Source organism: Ictidomys tridecemlineatus, chromosome 14 (assembly GCF_052094955.1).
Source record: "Ictidomys tridecemlineatus isolate mIctTri1 chromosome 14, mIctTri1.hap1, whole genome shotgun sequence".
Classification (NCBI taxonomy): domain Eukaryota; kingdom Metazoa; phylum Chordata; class Mammalia; order Rodentia; family Sciuridae; genus Ictidomys; species Ictidomys tridecemlineatus.
Genome location: NC_135490.1, coordinates 34769688 through 34791629, shown reverse-complemented (window position 1 = coordinate 34791629; position 21942 = coordinate 34769688). Strand labels below are relative to the sequence as shown.

Below are 21942 nucleotides of genomic sequence, written 5' to 3'. Positions count from 1 at the left end.
GATATGTAATAATGGGCATGCAAACTTGATCCATTATTTAATCCATAAGACATAATTTTTAACTGGCAAGGTCTTGCTTTGTTTGTATTTTAAAGGTAAAACTGATGGTTAGTGAAAACCAAGTAATCTTAAAATTTATGTTTTATTTTTCAACAATAAATCAAAAGCATGCTTAGTTATAAGCAAGTACATACACTAGACATGTGATGCTCATTTGCCTTCTAAAAATAGAGAATAAAACATAAGAAACCCAGAAATTCCTTATAAGGAACCGTAATTTTATGTACAATCATTCTCTCCTTAGACCTTTAAAACTTTACCAAGAAGGACCAGGTCTATGAAGACTTCTCTTACTCATGTTTACTATTTTGCAGCCTACAGAGCACATCCCCAAGTATAGCTGTGTTTATAAATGTTGAGTCAGGCCATCTCTGAGCCACAGCAGGCCAAGAATCTCCAAGGGTATTTTCCTTTCTCAGCTGTGTAGAAAGGAATGATTATAAGACTCAAATTACTTCATATTAAATTTCTGCCCAGTGTATACACCAAAGGCAGTACTGACTGAATGCACCATGTCGTAGTATCGGCTCAGATGACCAACATATACCAAGGCAACAGGATTTTATTAAATGGGCCAGACGCTCCAGAAAGCCTAGAATCAATACCCACTACTTTTGAGTTACTTTAATGAAGGGAAGGAGCTTTCTAGATTGACCACTCTCCTGCGCCCTGGGATGTCTCTGTCAGCCTTTTACTGCCATTCTCAAAAACAACAACAAAAATCACTAGGGCTCAGACCCCATGAGATCATGTAATTAAGCCCAGCTAGTTAAGAGACATGCAAAGTTTTCCTCCTTTTAATTCAAATATAACACTTGTTTGACCATTTCTTGGAACTGGAAAGTTGCAAAGATTAGAACAGAATTACTGTAAAGTGGTATGTAGAAAATATGTCTGTTTTCTTTTGGGGAATCTCTGCATGTTAATTCATTGTGAAACTCTGATGTTTCATAAACTGTAGGAGTAGAAAAATTGAAATCTATTCAGTCAAGGTTATAGATGACGACAGCACAATGAAGTCTTGGTAATTACTGTTTGTGCAAAATGTTTTTGAAGGACACATCTAAAAGTAAATTTCCTCAGATTTGAGTAGACATCTACTTTCATAATGACAATATGAAGCATGACAATCTCCATGATGGCATTTGTAAAAAAAAAAAAAAAAAAAAAAAAAAAAGAGCTTTAAAGGATTATAGGACTTCTTCTAGAAAGGGACCTTGAATTTTAAAATCCCGTTTTACTAGTTTCATGTTCTCCTTTGCCAACTGATGGGGCATTGCCTGGCATCTCTTTGCTCACCATATAAAGCTAGCAGATGGCATAACTGTGAAATCCTGCCTGATATAGGCCCTCCAACAATTGAGCAAAATATTCCTGTCCGTCAAAATACATTGCCATTTTCAGTGACGTTAGTTGACTTATTAGGCTTCGTTGTTCCCATTGGTTGCATCCAAGTTTGGCTAGAAAATATTTTTGCACAAAGTTATGTATTATTTTTTGTTGCTCTTATACTATAAAAGAAATGAAGATTAATGGAAGGGAAGTTGATCTTTTATGGAAATAAAAGTCCCTTAAATGTTGCACAGGGGTTGGGCTCAGAGGTGGTACGTTTGCCTGCCTACATCAAGGCCCTGGGTTCCATCCTCAGCACTGCAATAAAGTTTTTAAAAGATACATGTTTGGGGTTGGGGTTATAGCTCAGCGATAGGTAGAGCGCTTGCCTTACACACATGAGGCACTGGGTTCAATCCTCAGCACCCCATAAAAATAAATAAAATAAAGTAAAGATATTGTGTTCATCTTTAAAAAATATAACTTAAAAAAAAAGATACATGTTTAACTATTCCATTTGAGCCAGCAAATAAAAGCCAGTCTCCTGTTTTATCACTATGGTCCTTCCTACCAGCTGCAGCCATTTGACTGTATAGTCAATGAGCTGCCTTCAGTTTTCCATTGTAGGAAGAGTTGAGAATGCAGAGGTGATTGGCAAATAAAGTCAAGTAGTCCTTATTGTTAATCTACTTGTGCAGCATTGCCAAAGCCATCTGGCACAGGACCCTCAATTTCCAGATGAAAAATGTGGTACCTCTATTTCCAAAAGAAAAATCAGGATATAAAATATAAACCAATGCTCAAGCTAACAAGTACAAGAATACTTTTGTAGCAGTACTAACCAAACTTTCCAAATCAAGAGAACAGTCTTAGAAAATCTGGTTTATTTAGCTAACTGTGTCAAACAAAATAGTCAAATTTCTTGCCCATGTAACTTTGAAAGAGTTGGGATAAAGATTTTGTCAAGCAAAACATTTAGTTATGATTATAAAGATATATGTTTACTTTTCTACCGATGTACAATAAGGTAATGTCACATATAAAGAGCTAGATGCAGTCAGTGCACAGCTGTGATTTGAACAAATAAAACCATAGCATCTAACGCTCCAACTCAGTATGAACTCAGAGGTGGGATAATAGAATTATAATTTGCATATATAACAGGATAAATTGCTAAAATCACCACCAAGTAATAGTGAAGAGTCAGAAAATTTTTATAACTAAATAGAAATTGCTACTAAAAAGATAAACTACAAGCAATGAGGACATTGAAAAGCAATATTTACCTCGGGTCAGTTTTATTAACTATTGGCTATTCTCTATTACAGACAGTTGACCGACCCAAGGACTGGTACAAGACTATGTTTAAGCAAATCCACATGGTGCACAAGCCTGGTATGCATGTTCTGTTTTCTGTTGGGGGCCTTGTGGTTTGAAGGAGATCTACTCCTCCTTCGCATGATTTCATTCACACAAAAATGTCAAGACCCTAGTGAATCTCATGCCCCCTTTCTTTTCAACATTCTTCCTGTTCTTTTATCACTCCTCAACTCACAGATGTGTGCCTCTCCTTCACCCCCAAGCTGCCAGGAAGCCTCTTAGAAGGAGCACCTTGGACACTGCCAAGTGTTCTGGTCTTGTCCCTCCATCCTTCCCTGTTCACATCCTGCACTGGGCATGTTGTCTATTTCAACGGACTCCTCTTTCCTCCCCTCTCCCTCCTGCCTGGAGCGCTGGCTCCTTATCAGGAGAGTGATGTAGGCAGGGCTGGCTGAGCCTGCTGCCTGCAGTTAACAAGCCTCCTAGGGAAGTGAGAACAAGGCATGGGCTTTGCATGCTGTGAAGAGGGCCATAAGGCAAATACATTAAAGATAAGAAAGGTCAGTCCAGAGAGGCTCAGCAAAAAGCAGTACTTGGAAACATAAATGGATATTATGAACTAGGAAAAATGCATTGCTCTTTTAGCAAATTTCTGGTGTTTCTCTGAAATTCTGCTGTGTTGTTATGGCATGGTGACAGAATCTGTACTACCATAATATTTATGTTTCATTTTCTAGATGATGACTCAGACATGTACAATACTCCTTACACATATAATGCAGGTAGGATGGGCCGATGGGTTTCCTTGCTTGTCATGACGATTGGATGCTCAACAATGTTGGAAGAACTACACCATCACTTTGTTTTGTCCCTCTGTTTGACCACACTGTGGTTCCTATAATTAGGAGGTTGCTTGATTTCTTTTTTTTTTTTTTTTAGAGCATGCATAACAAAAAGATTGATCTTTTCTCATGGAAATGAGAATTAATACTGTTTTGTCTCATTCTATCTGGGTTTCAGGAATGTTTAACCAAAGTGTGAAGGACAGGGTGAAAGAACATCTTATTTTGACCAGGGTACAAAATAAGATAAAGATCTTCTTTTATCAGCAGAGAGAGTGATTACAATTGCTAACGATCTTTCAAATACACTTCCCCCAAAAAACAAATCAAGCCAAGTGTTTTGTGACCTTGTCCAGGTTTCTGCTCCAAAATGCAGTCATTCATTGAGGGATGTGAAAAATCCCACTTGGCTGGGCCACTTTTCTAACTCGGAATTGCCACTGAACCTGATAGAAAAACTTCAGTCGGGGCACTGCCACTTGTATTTGAGTACTCTGGCACCTTGTGAAGTGGTCTTCAGCTGGAGGGAGAGATCCTTGAAAACATGGTTCCTTTTATCACTTTTTCCTAAATGTTGCTTCAGGTATTCCACCAAGGGCCTTCTCTGCCTGCCCAGCCACAGGCTCAGGACTGTTCATCAGCTTGTTCTCATTTAGGGGTCCTTTAGCCAATCTGGCAGCAGAACTGTGTGAGGCTCCCTGCTCCTTGACCCCTGAAGAACCAGCATTCAGGCCCTAAAAGCATTAGATATTTTGCTACTAGTTTCCAAAGACAAATAGAGGGAAAATGAGGAAAGCAAGCTTAGCTAGCTACGAATCTCTGGTTTTAGGTCCTGGCTCCCTCAGATTCTAATGGGAAGTCCATTAAGATATTCCCCTCCATCTTTATTTCCAGTTACCAAACTTACCTCCTTTATTTAGCTCAAAAGTTGAAGTCTGACTGTAGAACTGAGGCAACAACTGTAAGTGTGGATGTTGTCTCTTCACATTTGTCACGGAAATTTGCGTGGATCTTCGGGAGGAACAGAGGAATGCAAATAAACTTACCCCAAAATATTGCAGTTGTGGAAATTCAGAATTCTTGTGATTTTTTAAATATTGAAGATGATGTTCCATGAGTAATTAGTGCAGGGAAAGCCAGAATTCCTATAAGTTTTATCGTTTAATCATTAGAAACAGCAACTGCAACTAGTCTTCTCCCTTTCTACTAACCCCACATCCCTCTTCTCTTTGTCTTGTACTTATCCCTGATACCCTCTTCTGTCCACCCAAAGTAATCCTTCAGGGATGACTAGTCCCTTGGGTTTTATGATAGCATCTCTGACCCATCTACCATTTTATAATTTCCTTTAATTCTTAGTATATTTTCCTCATTTGGTCTTTATTAAATGTTACCAATTATTTTCAGTAATAATTCTATTTGTGCCTCATTTCCTCAGATGTACTAGAAGCTTACTGAGCATTTACTTCATTTCCTCAAATTTACTAGAAGCTTATTGAGTGTTTATGTTCCCTTGTGCCTCACATAGCATCGTATGGATACATCTTGTTCAGGGTTTTGTTTGATTGCAATTAACATATTAATTGTCATATATAAAGCAGAGTTTTTAAAGTATCAGCAGATATTTGGAAATAGGTCTAAAAAATTTTTAATCTTCTTCTGAAACCTTACCAATGTTATTAGCCTATGATCGATGAGAAAATTTGCTGAGTGCCTGTAAGTTTGTTCTTATTAATAGTCTGAATTGTTACTAATTCCAAAATAATTGATGAAGATTTACTGTCATCAGTGCTTGTATATGTGATGTTATTAAATAATAAATAATGATTACTAAGTTGACAATACTACAAATTGGTACATGATATACCATCTAATGTGTGCATTATGAATGTTTGTGGATAATAGTTTTCAAAATCATTGGGTATATTGAAAGGCATGAACAACTTCATGCTTTTTTAAATGTTACTTTTTATTTTTGTTTTTGTTTTATTCATGGTAGGTCTGTACCACCCATCCTACAGCACTCAGTCACATCCTGCTGCAAAGACCCAGACCTACAGACCTCTTTCCAAAAGCCACTCTGACAACGGCACCGATGCCTTTAAGGATGCATCCTCTCCCGTGCCTCCCCCACATGTTCCACCTCCGGTCCCACCGCTCCGACCAAGAGATCGGTCTTCAACAGAAAAGTAAGGCATTCCGCATCCCACAAAGGGGCCTATACCTAATTTAGAATACAAAATAAAGCTCCATGGCATTCAGTAGAAGAATCCATGCTTGTCTTGTAGGGAGAACATATGTGCCATTTTATTAGTCCTTACATAAACCATATGGCCCACCACTATGGAGTCTGTAGCAAGCATTTTGTTGGGTCATGCTGTTGTATTTGGAATATCTTTCAAATGCACAAAGTTAAACTTCAAGTAAAGTGGACACAGCCTCTACTTTTTGATCCAATAAGTGCATATATGAGATAAATAAATAGAAATAATTTACATAGACTTCCTTTGCTACAGCAGGTGAGGGTCTATACAGTTAATTTTCAGTTTCCTCAGATCTGAAATACTAGCTTAAGAAAATATTTTTTTGAAACCAGAGGAAATTATTCATTAACCATAAATAAGGAATTAGCTAATAAATGTCTATGATTCATTTTCCCCAGTTTTTTTTTAGCTGATCCTAAATTTTCATTCCACTGAAATATTTTTATTCAGAGTATTCACACTCAAACAAAAATCTACAAACACATTTTCATTAGGTCATTTTTAGTAGGATTATGACACTATATTCCTATTATAGGTAATCTTTATCTGGAACTCATTAGATAGGCACTTTTCCCATATTATGTCATTTAATTCTGAGAACATCCCTATTCTAATTTAGAGAGAAAGACAATTAATTTGAAAAATTGCAGAAACTTGCTTAGCTCATGCAGCTAGTATGTCCAAGCCAGGATTCAAACTCAGCTCTGCTTAAATCCAAAGCCTATGCTGGCAATGAACAAGTAAGGATATAAGAATTAGTCTTTATTAATACTGGTTATTAAGAATCATCTATCGAAACCCTTTAAGAAAGTTTAAATACAACACCTCCTTGTCAATAATTACTGATCCTTATAGGGTCCATGATGTCACAAAAATGGACACAAATCACATGTGAAGAAATTCTCATTTTAATATCGATCTCTTATGAATTATGTGTTTAGAAAGTGTGATGTCTTAAAACTGAAAAATAATCATTTAGACACAAAATAGTGTCTTTGCTATCAGAAATGACCAAAACTAACTCAGATTTAAATATACTATTTCCCAGTAAAGACATAAGATGATCATTTAAAAATTCCAGATGGCTCCTATATGTATTTTCTCATAATGCTCAAACACCCTCTGCAAGAGAAAAAGACACATTTTTACTCTGTCTTATAGAAGAAACAAAGACTTGAAAACGTTTAAGGGGTCTTTTATTGCTCAGCAATTTACTAGACTGTCAGGACTTGCCCCTAAGTTTCCCTCTTGGAGCACTTCTATTTCCAATATGCTTTGGAGTCAGAATTTTATTCCCATCTATGGAGTCAGAATTTCCCTAATCTAAAGTCAGAAAATCCTTTTTCCTGAGAAATCTATAATCAACAAATTTTTCTTCCTTCTCTAAAAGATGCCTTCCTCTTTAGTCCCAGCCTGAAAAAGTTTGACTTTCAAAGTCCTTCCTTGGAGCTTTACTTGCTAAATCCTTTTGTGACAGTCTCTGAATGATATATGAGCTCAGAAAAAAAAAAAAGCAGATTCCCATGAGACCGATATTGGTTTTTCAAGGCTGACACCAAAAAGGGTCTCCCACGCCACTCTGCATGTTTCTGTGTATGTCAGCCCAAGTGCTTCTGTTGAACTCCTCACAAACTCTTCTACCACTTGTAAGAAATAGGATCAAATATGGTGTGTGTGCTACTCCTTATCACTTTGGATGGAGGACACCTAGTCAGCGAGTGGTGGGTTAAACTCTCATAGCTTCACAGAGCCTATATTGCCACTTACCTCCTGCCACATTCTTTAAACTCAAACATACACAGCTGCCATTACTGACCCATGAGTTTACTAACATGTCATCGCCTGTGTGTCCATAAGCCCCTCATGTGAGTTTTTGAACCAGCAGTGGGATAGTCCCATATGGAAAAAAAAAAAATACAGGAAATAGAATATAAAAAGAATGACTTTCCTTAAATCATTTATGTCAAGCAAAATATACAATATGTGCTATTTTCATAAATTAACTTTTTGTCCTGAGATTTTTTTTTTAATCTCTGCTAAAATTAACTTTGAAAACAGAGAGCAAATAGTTTGTGTACAGCTGCTTTAAGCATACAGGATTATTTTAGTGTGTGATTTGTTGTTTATTTCTAGGCATGACTGGGATCCTCCAGACAGAAAAGTGGACACCAGAAAATTTCGGTCTGAGCCAAGGAGTATTTTTGAATATGAACCTGGGAAGTCATCAATTTTGCAGCATGAGAGACCAGTAAGCACTTCTCATAAATCAGAATGCCCACTCAGTAAGCTGCCAGGGTTCCCAAATAAACCTGAATTGCACATCGTTTAGTGATTTTTGTCACAAGGTAGTTTATTTATTGGCATTATTTAGAAATCATGTTTATTTTGTTTCATGATCTGTGCATCTTGTCTTAGAAATGGTACACTTTAATAATCATAGCTATTTATGATATATATTTTTAATATGTATCTAATTATTTATATAATTAATGTGTTCGTGTACGCACATATGCTAGATTCATTAGCATAGCTACTCTGTGCTTAGTCATGAACTTGGATTTAATTAAAAAACAAAACACTCATAAACACAACATGTAATTTCTATTCTAGGTTGCCAATGAGACAGATTATTAATTAATCTCCCTAATATATGCAGACACAGGAAGGTTCATCCTTTGCCTTCCATAATGGTTTCTTAATATTTCTTTAATTTAAGGGGAAATTTTCTAAATGCCCTTTTTATAACAAGTTACTTAATTGATTTTTGTTAAATCCCTCTCAGGTTACCAAGCCTCAAGCATCCCGATTGATTGTCATTCTAGGATCAAGACTATTTCATTTTGCAGTATTTTTTCTAATTATTTATTTTAAGGATATGCAAACAAAAAGATATGTAAACCTGAGAAAAATGCTTTGCTTCTTCTAAGAGTTAAAGTTAACAAATAGGTTCTTCCCTGGTCCCCTGGATTTTTGCTCTCCCCAATCTCCTTTTTTTTTTTTTTTTTTTTTTTTTGTCCTTTGCTTCCACTCAGAGATCAGACCCTCTTTAAAACTCTGCAATTCCTCTGCATCTCCAAGCCTGCTTCTAGAAAAACCTTTTATGTCAATATCAATTTACTTTCGTCCTTGCCTTAAAAGAATTTTGGGATCAGTGAACAGGAAAAAGAAAGTTTTGTTAGCTCCCCCAAGAGTAACTAAGAAAACACACTATCAAACAGACTAGAATGCAAAGCCAGCCCTGAAATTTAATTGGAAACCTTTGCCTCACCACACCCAATCTAAGTGTCCTTGATTTAGTTTTGGAAACCCTTAATTTGTGGTGGTGTTTTTAAGAAGCATGCTCGAAACCTTATAATCATATAATTCAAACAGACATTTATCTAAGTCTCCTGTGGCTCTCTTCAAACAACTCATATGTTTTTGAGTAACAAAAAACTAAAAGAAAAAAGGAACATCACTGATTCGCAGACTCCATTTTACAAACTTATAACCCATTTTCTACGTTATACGATTGAATATCGAGGTACTTTAAAATTTCCCAGAATGAGAATTAAGGGAAACAGAATGTTACCACTCCATGAAATTGAAAATATCATATTTAGAAATAAATAGCAAAACTTTAATAATCATTCTAATAATTATAAGACTCCTAGGATGGTGGATGTTGTGATTGTACTGAAATGCTTTCGTAGCTAGAGTGTCAGAAAACAGAGTCAACTTCAAAAGTTTTCCCATCAGGATATTGCTATGGTTTACTCATTCAAGAAAACTGGCTCAGCACCAATTATGTGCCAGACTTTATATTGGGTGATAGGGACATAATGGGGAACAAGACAGTGTCTCTGCCTTAAGGAGCTTCAAGTCTCTCATTGAGTGTACATACACTTCTAGATCTGTATTTGTGCCAATAAGCAACCTCTTCAATGGCACACCTAAAGAATCCTCCCTGTGCCCACCTAAAGTTCATTTATGAGCCCTATTGTTGTGACTCAAATTCCTACATTACTGAAGTCTTTAGATTAAAGCTTTAAAGACTCCTTGTTTTAAAGTAGCAGTAATAATAGCAACAACCAAAACAGTCATTGCAAATCTTTACTGAGCACTTACTATGTGCCACGCTTGTATAATTAGTTATTTATGCCTTATCTCATGTAATGTCCCCAACAACCCTAAGAAAGCAGATGTGTGGTATTCACATTTTATGGACAAAGAGACTGGCAGTACCTAACTAACTTAGCTGGTGGGTGCACTCATGCCCGGTGCACTTGATCACTACTGTGTTAGATTAGCTGAGTGGGAAACGTTTAGCTGGGACTCAACTGCCACCTAAGTCTATTTGATTATTTTGCAGTATAAATTAAGTTTATTGACTGATTTATAATAAGTTAGTGTATTTTATTTACTTTGCCAGAAACCTGGGCCATGAGTAATTATGACCCAATACTTAATTGTCCTAAAAAGATAGAAAGTTCTAGAGCCATGAGCCTTGTCAGAGATTTGGGTATGTATAGGTTCTGTAAGTCACAGGAAAAGATAAGTGAAAGGAACCTAGAAACATTGAAGGAAATGAGAATGGATCTATGGAGCAATGGAAAGAACCAAAATTTTAATCCTTCCTAAACAAATTTATTGGGAGCTAGCGTTATGCCAAATGACTTGAGCAAGTCATATGTATCATTTTAGTCAGGCACTGTGTTATAGGACTAGTCTATTCTCCCTCCCAACCACCACAACATCAATCCTGAATCCATTCCAGTCCTCTATAACCTGGGGAGGTGGGGAAACAAAGGCCTAAGGGTAGTGGTACTACGTATCAATCTTGTTTGCAGAACATTCTAAGTGTCTTGAACACACAGATGTAGAGGACACAGTGCAAGCTTGCTAAATAAGAGTGATGTAAGACAAATGGACAGCACAAAGGGGTTTGAAGCTATTAGGGATGCACCTTCCTGTCTTTTTACCCCAAGAGGGTTTGAAAGCATTTCTTTGCTCTTCTTGTTTTTAATTTTTAAAAACCATACACAATAGTCAGGCATTTCTCTGTTGCTCTTTTAAATTCTTAGAGGACCTCTCCATCTGCTCAGTTTTCTCAGTTGTCAACTCAAATCCCCTCTCTCCCAGTGAACTCAAGATCCTGCTTACAAGGAGAGATACCACTGTCACTTTTCTCTTCTGGTCCATACTTGTTCATTGCCTGAATTACACTTGATCCTGTCATTGCTTGGATCAGGTAACAGCCACCTAAAGATCCATTTCCCGAATTCTCCAACCTAATCTCTACACCACAACTAGAGCAATATTTAGAAAATCTTTATAAAATATCCTGCTCAAAATTTTTTTCCTGGCTCTCCATTGTCCTTCGTTCAAAATCCAAATCCTTTAACATAATTTACACAACACACCACACACACACACACACACACACACACACACACACACACACACTCTCTCGCGTTGTATGACGTAGTCCCAGCATCCTCTGCAGCCTCATCTCTTCCCACCCTCCCTGCTACTGGGTTCCAGCTACTCCGGGAGCTTTCAACCTCCTCATTTGCACAGGCTATTTCCTCTGCCCAGAAACCTCTCCTCACTACCTCTTCCTTCACATGGAAATTTTCATCCTGTGTCTTAGCATAGTCACACTTCCTCCAGGTAATTGTCCCTTCTCAATTCTAGGTTTAAAATTCTCTCTGCTGGTACCTGCAGACCCCCACCCCCCATGGCCCTTATCACACAGAACTGTCATGGCCTGTTTACTTGTCTGTGTCCCTCTCTCAACTTCAAGCACCTTGAAGGCAGGAACCATGTCTGGTGCAGCATCCTATCTCCCACACCTAACAAGCCTTGGCATATGGTGGGTATGGGTGAATAACTCACCAAATTCCTAAGTAAATTGAATGAAGATTTTGCCCTTGCAGTTAGTGTAAAATTAGGAAGAGACTGAATCTTTGTTCTGTTGCTTATCTTTGAATGCCACACATTTCTAGTGACAAAAGGCCCAGTGAGTCACCATCAAGACATGCAGGAGGGATTCTATCCATCTATTAGTAACTATGACTCACTAATTCCATGATTCTCAGGGATACAAAGGAGGCAGAGGGGGCAATACTGTTTGAACAAAAGTCCTTCCCAAACCCTGGCAAAAAGACCTTCTTCTTCCTTAGGAATCAGTGGCATATGCATTTATGCTGTTCAACCGGAAAGCAAAAGTAAATGCACTTTTCTGAAGCTCATAAATATTCATTTGTCTATAAATTTAGAAATGTTGACTAAATGGGCCTAATGTTTGATATCTAGAAAATGACTGCAATCACCAGTTGAAGTCATCTTTAATTGACTTGATCTGTAAGTCAGAACCATATTTCCACAATTATTTATTCCAAGAGGCAATCATAGGAACTCGCTATCAGGATTATATTAATGAAACTTTATGTCTCATCTAAATTGAATATGCTTGTAGATGAGCCATGTTAATTTTTTTTAATTTTAAAAGGCATTTGATCAGGACCTCTGTACACTTAATAAAATAAAAAACAATATGAAGATGCTCTTTTCCCTACAATCACTAAACCTACACATAATAAGAAAAACCAAAGGAAATAAGCATTGAAATCACTATACAGAGTGGAAATTTGATTTAAACCATGAATGAACATGAGCTTCTTTATCAACAAAAGTTGCCACTCAGAGATAAATGTATAAAAATTTTGAAAGTTTTATCTAATGGTTTGAACCATAAAGAATTATTCCAACTAGCAATGTGTACAGCATTCATTTTTTATTATGGATCTACAATAAATATAATACTTAACAGCCAGTGCTTTGAAGCTTACAAGTTAATGAGCATAAATTCTCAAGAAAAAAATATACTTCTTTCTGTTTGGAGCAACATAAAGCAAGTCTCAGAAGACTGAGAACTGTGAAATTTCTGTAGCCACAAAAGCAGCTAAATGCTTTTAAACTGTAAAAATTGTTCACCCTTGTTAGCTTTTAAATAAGGATGATGTGTGATTTATAGTTATAGCTTTTCTTAAGTATTTCCTCTTACACTGGTGACATAAAGCTTGTATTAAGCAGGGTTTTGCTGGGATCTTAAAAAGAGGGTTAGAAAGATCACATCAGTTATCTCTGCTCTTCTGCCTTTTATGAGCAATTAGAATGAAGCATGACCATACTTCCTAAAATAACTCTGTTATAGGAGGAAAGTTGAATGAGGGAGATGATTAGCTTTCATATATTTCTGTTGGCTGACCATCTGTATACACGTCGCTGATTATTGTGAGGTTTGTGTGTACCTTAGCAATCTTAGCAATCGCTACACAATGCGTTTAATTGTTGCGTAACTAAGGCGATTCAATAGGTCAACCACAGCAAAGAGAAAATTCTAGTTCTGCCACTTACATTTTATCTCACACAAAGGCTCTACTCAGGTGTGTGCCTTTCTTTATATGCCAAAGTTACTGAAGACTACCAGTGTTATTGTTTTGTGTGTTTTTTTCTGCTGATGTCTACTGGCATAAAGTCTAGATCATTGCCCATTGAAATTATAAATTATATTTTTAATAGGGAAAAAATCATAATTAATGGGACATTGCCATTATAAGATATGGTACCAAACGATAGATATTCTGTTCCTTTTCTATATTCTACCATAAAAACATATTTCCTTTTTTCTTTGTTTTATTTATTTACTTATCTATTTATTTTTTGAGTCAGGGTCTCACTAAGTGTCTAGAGTAGCCTGGAATTTGTGCTCCTCCTACCCCAGCCTCTCCAGTAGCTGGGGTTTTAGGCATGTGCCATTGTTCCCAGCATAAAATGAGAACTTAGTTTATCTATTCATTACATATTTTCTTGAAGTTGAAGTCAAAGTGAAATTATACTCATGTAGCTAGTAAATTTGCTGCCCTCTGCTGTTCATGCTTTTTAGGCAAATTTATTTCCTCTAATGGAAGTTATTTCTATCTCCTCTTAACAAACAAAATACTGTACTTGAAAGAAAAGGTAATAAAATCAAGAATTAATAACTACTATCTAATTATAGTAACTATAAAGTTTGAAATAATCAGAGATTAGTTTCCTATGGGAGAACTAGTATGCCTCTCTAAACAGAAGAAAAATTACTGAAAAATTCTCTTTAATGTTAATTTATCAGAAACTCAATTCCAGAAAAACCTTTCTATGATTATTTATATTTTGCATCTATAATGTTCTAGATAATAACTTGGAGAAATAATATTTTAGTAATAGCAAAATCTTAATATTTTTAGAACTATTGAATCAAATTTCTTTATTAAACAGAAAAGGGCAAAGTAGTTACAAGAATGTTTTCTTTCTTCCAGTTTCACTGTTACTTCTGAAGTGTAAACCCAATATAATAGTGGCATAAATTAGGGAAAATGTCTTAAGAGTTCTGCAGCATTTTCCCATACACCGTAGGATATTCTCTCATACTTTTATATATTGCAAAAATAATGTCATAACAACAAAGCAAAATGACATTTGAAAGAAAGAAAAAACAAACAGCTTCAATACCAGAACACCAGTGTGGTCTTCTGTATATGTGCATTTTTTTTTTTACTGTAATCATCCAATGCCAGCTTTGGGGTGTCATAATAACTACTGCACAAGTACATGTTACATTTTTTTCATCACTTATCACTTACATTTCCTAGGGTTATTAAACAGTCTTTGTAATTATGATCTCTGCATGTATTGGATAACTTGGGTCCTTGCACTATTTTTGTTATGATGTCTCAAACTTTTTCATCATCATGTGTAGTTATTATTACAACCTTTTACTATAAATATTGAAACAAAACCACAACACAAAAACACTTTGAGTGTATATTATTCAATATAGACTAATTCATTACATAGGGCTATTCATTACATAGGATTTAAAAAACTGTTACAAATACAACAAGTCAATCAAACACTAAAATGAGTTCATATAAAATAGAGGTTTTTGTTGGAATATGGACTATTTCAAAACCCTCAAAATTATAAAAGTTACAGAATATTTCTTTCAAGACTGAGTTGTAACTATTCAGTGGAAATCCTTGAGCTCCTTTAAGAATTGTAAGAAAATTATATGGAATTGGCTTTGGACCAGTGAGTGCTTAAGGGCCTTCTGGAATATGTCTTGGGAGTCTCAGCTCTTCTCCTGGCCAGGGTTACCAAATAATTTTTCTTAGGAATTTTTTCTCACTTAATATACTGCACTGTTCAACTATACCATATTTAACTGGTGTGGTGTGATAATTATCAAAGAAGTAGTAAGGCCCCTGTAGTACTTTAATACCCAATTTTAATTTTAAAAAAGGAACAGCCTGAATCAATCTGGTCAGGCAAGTATTATTTGAACACACTGAGTATGAGAGGGCTAAGTAACTGCTGGGTGTCTGCTTTCTATTACTTAAGTAATTGTATGGATTTTCTCCCACTGTTTATGTTAACACTCCTTAGTTTTTCCATCTTAAATACAACGTTCTGAAACCAACAGAGGGAAGCAAGTCAATTATAAAAATTGGCTTTTCTCTAAATTAGAATGGCAAGGAAACCAAGGTGAGATTTCATCCCACACTCCCTCCCCTGTGGCCAGCCATCCAGAGCACCTACTTGGGGAAATCTGGCTCCACGCAGAGCCTTTCCAGTAGCTCAAAGTATGCAGGAGGAAAGGGAATCTTGGGGTGGCTGAAAACACACCATCTGTCTTCACTGCCCACTCCCGATCTTTACATTTTTGCAGTAAGCCAGACTATTCCGAGGGTCTCTGGTCCTCGACCCCCACTGGAGCCTTTGCACCTTCTGAAAGGTTTCCTCCCCGGCCTAACACAGCACACAACACGCACTGACCCTATGTAATGAATCAGTGTCTCCTTCACCCCTCTTTCTTACAGCCCCCTCTCCCAACATCTCCAACACCTGTTCCAAGGGAACCTGGCCGGAAGCCTCTTTCCACCTCACCCTATGGAGAAGTCACGCGTAGCCCCTCCCCTCCGCCCAGGAGCGCCATCCCCGCGCCAAACTCATGCGCCCCAGCTCTCTCTCCCATCCGGGTGAGCTCCTTCCTTCTTTTAAGTTTTCTAACGCTCGTGGGGAAGCTCAGGAGGAGCCCTGTTCTCCAGAGGCTAAGAAGGCCAAGTCAGAAGCTGGCTACTCACACCTCCCCCGGCTGCCCCTCTTCCCTGTCACCTAGCCCTGGATTCTTCCTGCCAAAAAACCCCCTAACCAACCGCTTCCCAGCACCTCTTACTCCTCCCCGCACCTGTATCTCTTCTCCCTTTCCCTCCCCCTGTCCCAGCCTCTCCAGATCCCAGCACCTGGGGGAATTGTCGGCAGACTTCAGATCCTGGGGCTGCTAGTCACCAAGAGGCCAGGGACAATGATGTGACCAGCCTCAGAAGAGCCATTTGGTGCCTCTCTTGAGCCTATTTTAAGACTGGGGCGTGCTCTCCACGCTTCCATAGCGAGTTTAACATGGTTTGTGCAAGGAGCTAAGGAGAGAATTAGAAACCTTGGCCAGGGGCAATAGCCAGGGACCTTGACGCTCATCTTCATATCCTGGTTTTACTCATTTTACTTTACTTCCTCCGTTCTCTCCTGCTGAGGTTTGTTGGATGAGAGTTGGTGCATGTTGGCGTGTGAATGCGCGCGTGTTTTTCATACCACACAGCATTTCCCTCACTTCGCTCAGTGTGCCTTTTCCTTCCCTTTTCCTTCACGTCTGCTCTAGACTGATCGCATAAATCCAGATGACATAGATTTAGAAAATGAGCCCTGGTATAAATTCTTTTCAGAACTGGAGTTTGGACGCCCGGTAAGTGAGGTTAGCCTTTACTATAAGATAAATAGGAGAATGTTTTTGTTTGCTTTATTTTAAATCGTACCATTATTGGAAGAGAGAGGTTTCGTTTAGAGAACAAAAAAAAAAAAAAAAAAAAAAACTGAATGCACAATATATATACAAATGCGGTGGAACTTAGTCCACATTACTTCTGTACCAAAATGGCTAAGGCCCTCAGACACTTGCTGTATGGTTTTTCCAAATCATGCATCAGGATTATCTTGTACCTAATTAATTGTAAATTTAATATGCTGAAGATTTTTCTGTTCTGGAATATTTAGGCAATGATTACAGCTGTATGGATTTGTACTCATTTACAGTTCACTTTGACCTAGTTCAAACAAGACCATGTTGGTAATTATAATAATAATAACAACAACTATTGTGTAGATCCCATTTGCTGAGGAATCACCAAGTTCCTGGAGAGCTGGCTGTACTCATTAATCCATGAATCTTTCTGATGCCCCATAATAAGAAGAAAACAGGAACAGAAAGGTTAAAATTTTGCACAAAATACTAAATTGCAGAACCAGAAGTTAAAACCAGGCCTGTCAAACAACAGCAACTAAAAGTCTCTGGGTAGTGCCCACCCTAATATATGACCAGAATATGCCCACTATAAAATACCTACTGGAAGAAATGTGAGAAAAGAAAAAAATTAAGAAACCCTGTTAACCTTGATGTCCAGTGTTGCTAGTGAAACCTGCTGCTATGTTGCTATTCCCTAAACTCCCACCCAAGGATGCCCCCCCCTTGGGCTTTATAGGAATAGAATTAGTTTAAGCTTTAAATAACTCCCTGTAGTAAATCAAGTTTTATTTGGGAAAAGTATTTTCCACCAGCAATGCATTTGATGTGTCAGTCACGTTTCATGAATTTTAAATTCTTAAAGAACATGCCAATTACACTGCCCAACAACTCTTATTAAAAATCAGAGGTATGCTGGGCATGGTGGTGCATGCCTATAATCCCAGCAGCTTGGGAGGCTGAAGAAGGAGGATTGCAAGTTCAAAGGTAGCCTCAGCAACTTAGTGACGTCCTAAAGCAACTTAGCAAGACTATATATATATATATATATTGTTGGGGATGTAACTCAGTGTTCAAGTGTCCCTGGGTTTAATCCCTGGGAAAGAAAGAAAGAAAGAAAGAGAGAAAGAGAGAAAGAGAGAGAGGAAGAGAGGAAGAGAGGAAGAGAGGAAGAAAGAAAGAAAGAAAGAAAGAAAGAAAGAAAGAAAGAAAGAAAGAAAGAAAGAAAGAAAGAAAGAAAGAAAGGAAGGAAGGAAGGAAGGAAGGAAGGACGGAAGGAAAGAAGGAAGGAAGAGAGGAAGAGAGAGAAAGGAGAGAGAGAGAGAAAGGAAGGAAGGAGGGAGAAAGGAGAGAGAGAGAGAAAAGAAAAATCAGAGTCTATGATCTTTTACCATATCATATGCTGACTTATATGCTTGTATATGCATCATAAATGGGTTATGGTAGACCCTTTGACCATTAAAATGCAAAGGAAATCTGATTAGATTTATTATATTGTATTGAACTGAATCAAATGTGACTGTAAATGAGTATAAACCAAAGAACTTATCCTGAAATTTTTATTACCTAATAGGAGAAATGTTTTCTCCATTTTTTTATTTGTATCCTAACATTAATATTAATGTATTCTATTTAAGAAGAAAAAAGTTCTCGATCTTTGTTTTATATGTCTTGTTATTATTGCTTAGAGAGTTTAGAAGGATTATACCAACCTCTGTACTGAGCCTAAATTATCAACATTTTCTACAGTCATTTTCTGCCACACAATTGAAACTTACCAGCATGCTAGCCACTCGCTCCTTTAATGTTTCTTTAATGAACCTTGCATTCCTCTGTGGCCAAACTAGGAATGCTAATTTTGATTTGATAAAATGAGTTTATAAATTTACTAATTGAACACTAGCAATTGTGCCCAATGCTTGAGAATATCTGTAAACATTGCACTCTTCCTGCTAGGCTACCCCCATTTTGCTCCATTCATGTCACTCTTTGTTTGTATCTGATGCTATCAGCACTCAATTTCTAACTGTTGTCACCTTTTCCACATGTTCATTCCTTGCTGCCATTGATTCTCCTCCATTCCATCTCTACACTTCTGCTTATGTGGTTCATCTACACCCCAGCCTCCTAAAAAGGCTCTGGATTATGTTCAAGATCATTCTTCTGGTGTTTCCAATGAGGTAAAAGGAAATTATTCTCTCTTTTTCAGATTTCTCCCTTAGAGGCTGTTACTGTGATTCTGAACACCCATGTTTTACAATTCACTGTAGTGCCTAAGCCAGTTTTGAAAAACCTATCTTTGTATCATTGTGCTGTATCTAGGATCATTGCCTAGACATTAATTATACTACAGACATTGGCTATTTCTAATTTCTACATGAAGAATCATTCCAGTCATAACTATCAGTTAAGCTATTCAGCGCAGCCTTGGTATTCAGCAGCATGAAAATAAAAAATCAAAATCATTGTCATATTAGTGCATATATTAACCACTGTTTTTCTTAGCCTGTGGAAAATAGAATTAGCAAACTTCTCAGAGCCACTTCAATCATCATGCTTACAGAATTTAGATTCTTAAGTTATCAGAAGCCTATGTACCACATTTGCCTAATATTTATTTTTTGATTCCTTCATTTTCCTAAATACTCAAAACTTATGGATTTTAGTATCAGTCAAGAATACGGATGGCAAACATGTGTTATGTGTGTTATAACTTAACAGTTTTATACCCTTGACAGACACCACTAATTCTCTGAACACTATAATCCAGGCAGACACTATAACAGATCATCCCAGGCACATAGATGAAATTGACTTAAATATCTATTAAGAACACTAACGACAGTCAACTAGATGAAAAATTTAGGCCATGTAATGTAAATTTTTATTTGAAATAGGCAAAGAGATTATTTGTTGAGAGCCACAGCCAAAGGGGCCCCAGCAAACTTCCAGCTGCCAGCAAGCTTCAGACTGCCCCAGCAACATCTAGCTGATTGGCTCCTCTGCGGTGATGTTCATTGGGCTGTTTCCCTGCCCTTCAGACTGCCAGCTGATGATTGGCTCACAGCGGCCCCAGCAACATCTAGCTGATTGGCTCCTCCACGGAGCTGCTCATTGGGTGACTTCTTTGGCTCTGCCCACGCAACCCAGCCAATCGGCCTCAAGAGAGGAGGATTGTGGGAGGTTGAGAGGCTGGTGTGGGGGAGAGAGGCTTGTGGAAGCCGGTGGTGGCAGTTGGGCTCTGAGGGTTTTTCCCTGGAGCTGTTTTGTTTGGCGTTTGTAGTTCTAAAAATAAAGTTAGTTTCTTTTTGACAAGTGGCTCCTGATTTGTGCCAAGCCAGACTTTGGCATTTGGTGGCTCGCACGGGGAGCAACTGAGGGTAAGTAAACTGCTCGCCCCTGAGGGCAGGGCGAGAGGATGGGGAGCCATTCTAAGTCTCCTCTTTTGTTTTGCTTCGTTTTTGTTTTAACTTTCCTGTCCCTGGAGATGAGTAAGAGGGAAGAAAAACCACTCACATCTGAGGAAAAACTATTTGCGTTTGAGGAACAGATAGGGAGAAAGGACGGATACATATGTCAGGAGGATAGAAAGGCTGTTATAATGATTTTGTGTGGTTCCCTTTTTATTGGATTCTGTCTCGGTTTTATTTGCTGTTATCTTGCTGGGTTGTATTATAGTAGAAATACGGGATCAGCAATTAGTAAAAAACAAACCGAAAGAGTGTTAAGTAAATTGTTAAAGGAAGGAAGCTTCCCAGTAAAATCAAGAGCAGTCAGGGCATACGTTGATATAATACAAGAATATAGCCCATGGCTTTTTAAGGAGGAGTTGTTAGATATATCACAATGGAACCATCATGGTGAAGATTTAAAAAGAATAGAAAAGAACAGCCCAGGGACTCTGCCAGTTGGCACATTGACATTGTGGACGTACATATCTGATTTGCTTAGTCCAAAGCCTTCAGTTCAGACAGAGGTAGAGGAAGAAGAAGACATATTGATTCAAGTAGAAGAGGAAGTCTCTCAAGTTAGTCAGACAGAGGAAAAGATTCAAGTAAAAGCTCGAGCTAGTCAGAAAGAGGAAAAGATTCAAGTAAAAGAGAAGGTCTTTCGAGATAGTGAGACAGAGGAAGAAAGTTTAGAGCAGAAAAATCTATCAGGGGAAAAGTTAAAACAGGTGACTGCTAATAAGACCCTTTTGTTAGAGAGCGTAAGTGTCCAACCAACAGCACCGCCTCTACAGGAGACTGCTACTAACAGCACTCTATCACCAGAGGGCATAAGTGTCCAATCAACAGCACCACCTCCATATGCTAAGAGACTCCCAACCCCCGCAGTTGATAGTTTGGATCCTGAGACAGGATCTCAAGTATGCCCTGTATTTGAGGTAGGAGGGCAGCGAACTTACCAGGGTTTAAATTTCAAATCAGTGAAGGAGCTAAAAGAGGCTGTAGCAACCTATGGTCCTCAAGCACCCTTCACTGTAAGCTTGGTCGAATCCATTACCAACTTAAGCATGACGCCAGCAGATTGGGCTAGTTTGTGTAAAGCTGTGCTAAATGGAGGACAATACCTGTTATGGAAGGTTGCCAATGAGGAATTTTGCAAGGAGACGGCTAGTCGAAATGCAGCAGCTGGTTATCCTCAGAGAAATCTAGATATGTTGTTAGGAAAGGGACCTTATGAGGATCGGCAGCAACAACTTGCATATGATCCTGGTGTATATTTACAAATTGCTGTAGATGCAGTTAGGGCATGGAAGTCTTTACAAGAACCTGGAGGTTTACAAGGTCAATTATCTAAGATAATACAAGGAGCTAATGAACCTTACGCTGAATTTGTAGATAGGCTTATTCAAACAGCTACCAGAGTTTTTGGGAATACAGAACAAGCAATGCCATTTATAAAACAACTGGCTTATGACCAAGCGAATCGTTGGTGTAGAGATATCATTAGACCATGGAAACATGAAGATTTAAACACATATATTAAATTATGTAGAGACATTAATGAACAAGGGCAAATTGTGGCAGCTGCAGTAAAACAAGCTTTAGATGCCAGAGACATTAATGAACAAGGGCAAATTGTGGCAGCTGCAGTAAAACAGGCTTTAGATGCCAGAGACATTAATGAACAAGGGCAAATTGTGGCAGCTGCAGTAAAACAGGTTTTAGATGCCAGAGACATTAATGAACAAGGGCAAATTGTGGCAGCTGCAGTAAAACAGGCTTTAGATGCCAGGCCAAGA

General features: G+C 37.8%; 1 protein-coding gene across 43 annotated transcripts in view; it reads left to right on the top strand.

The window, feature by feature from the left end:
- The window catches only part of Sorbs2 (sorbin and SH3 domain containing 2), a 326988-nt gene that overhangs the window by 260517 nt on the left and 44529 nt on the right, over window positions 1–21942 (top strand). For 16 of the 43 annotated variants that reach the window (XM_040294542.2, XM_040294547.2, XM_078031050.1 and 13 more), the window contains 7 exons: window positions 2721–2787; window positions 3450–3494; window positions 5554–5743; window positions 7952–8066; window positions 15721–15879; window positions 16557–16640; window positions 18818–18874. In XM_040294542.2, the coding sequence (XP_040150476.2) occupies window positions 2721–2787; window positions 3450–3494; window positions 5554–5743; window positions 7952–8066; window positions 15721–15879; window positions 16557–16640; window positions 18818–18874 (717 nt within the window). Of the gene's footprint in view, window positions 1–2720; window positions 2788–3449; window positions 3495–5553; window positions 5744–7951; window positions 8067–9448; window positions 11673–15720; window positions 15880–16556; window positions 16641–18817; window positions 18875–21942 lie in introns of those variants that run through there. The other 27 variants (XM_040294563.2, XM_013360304.4, XM_078031060.1 and 24 more) reach the window with 10 other exon arrangements.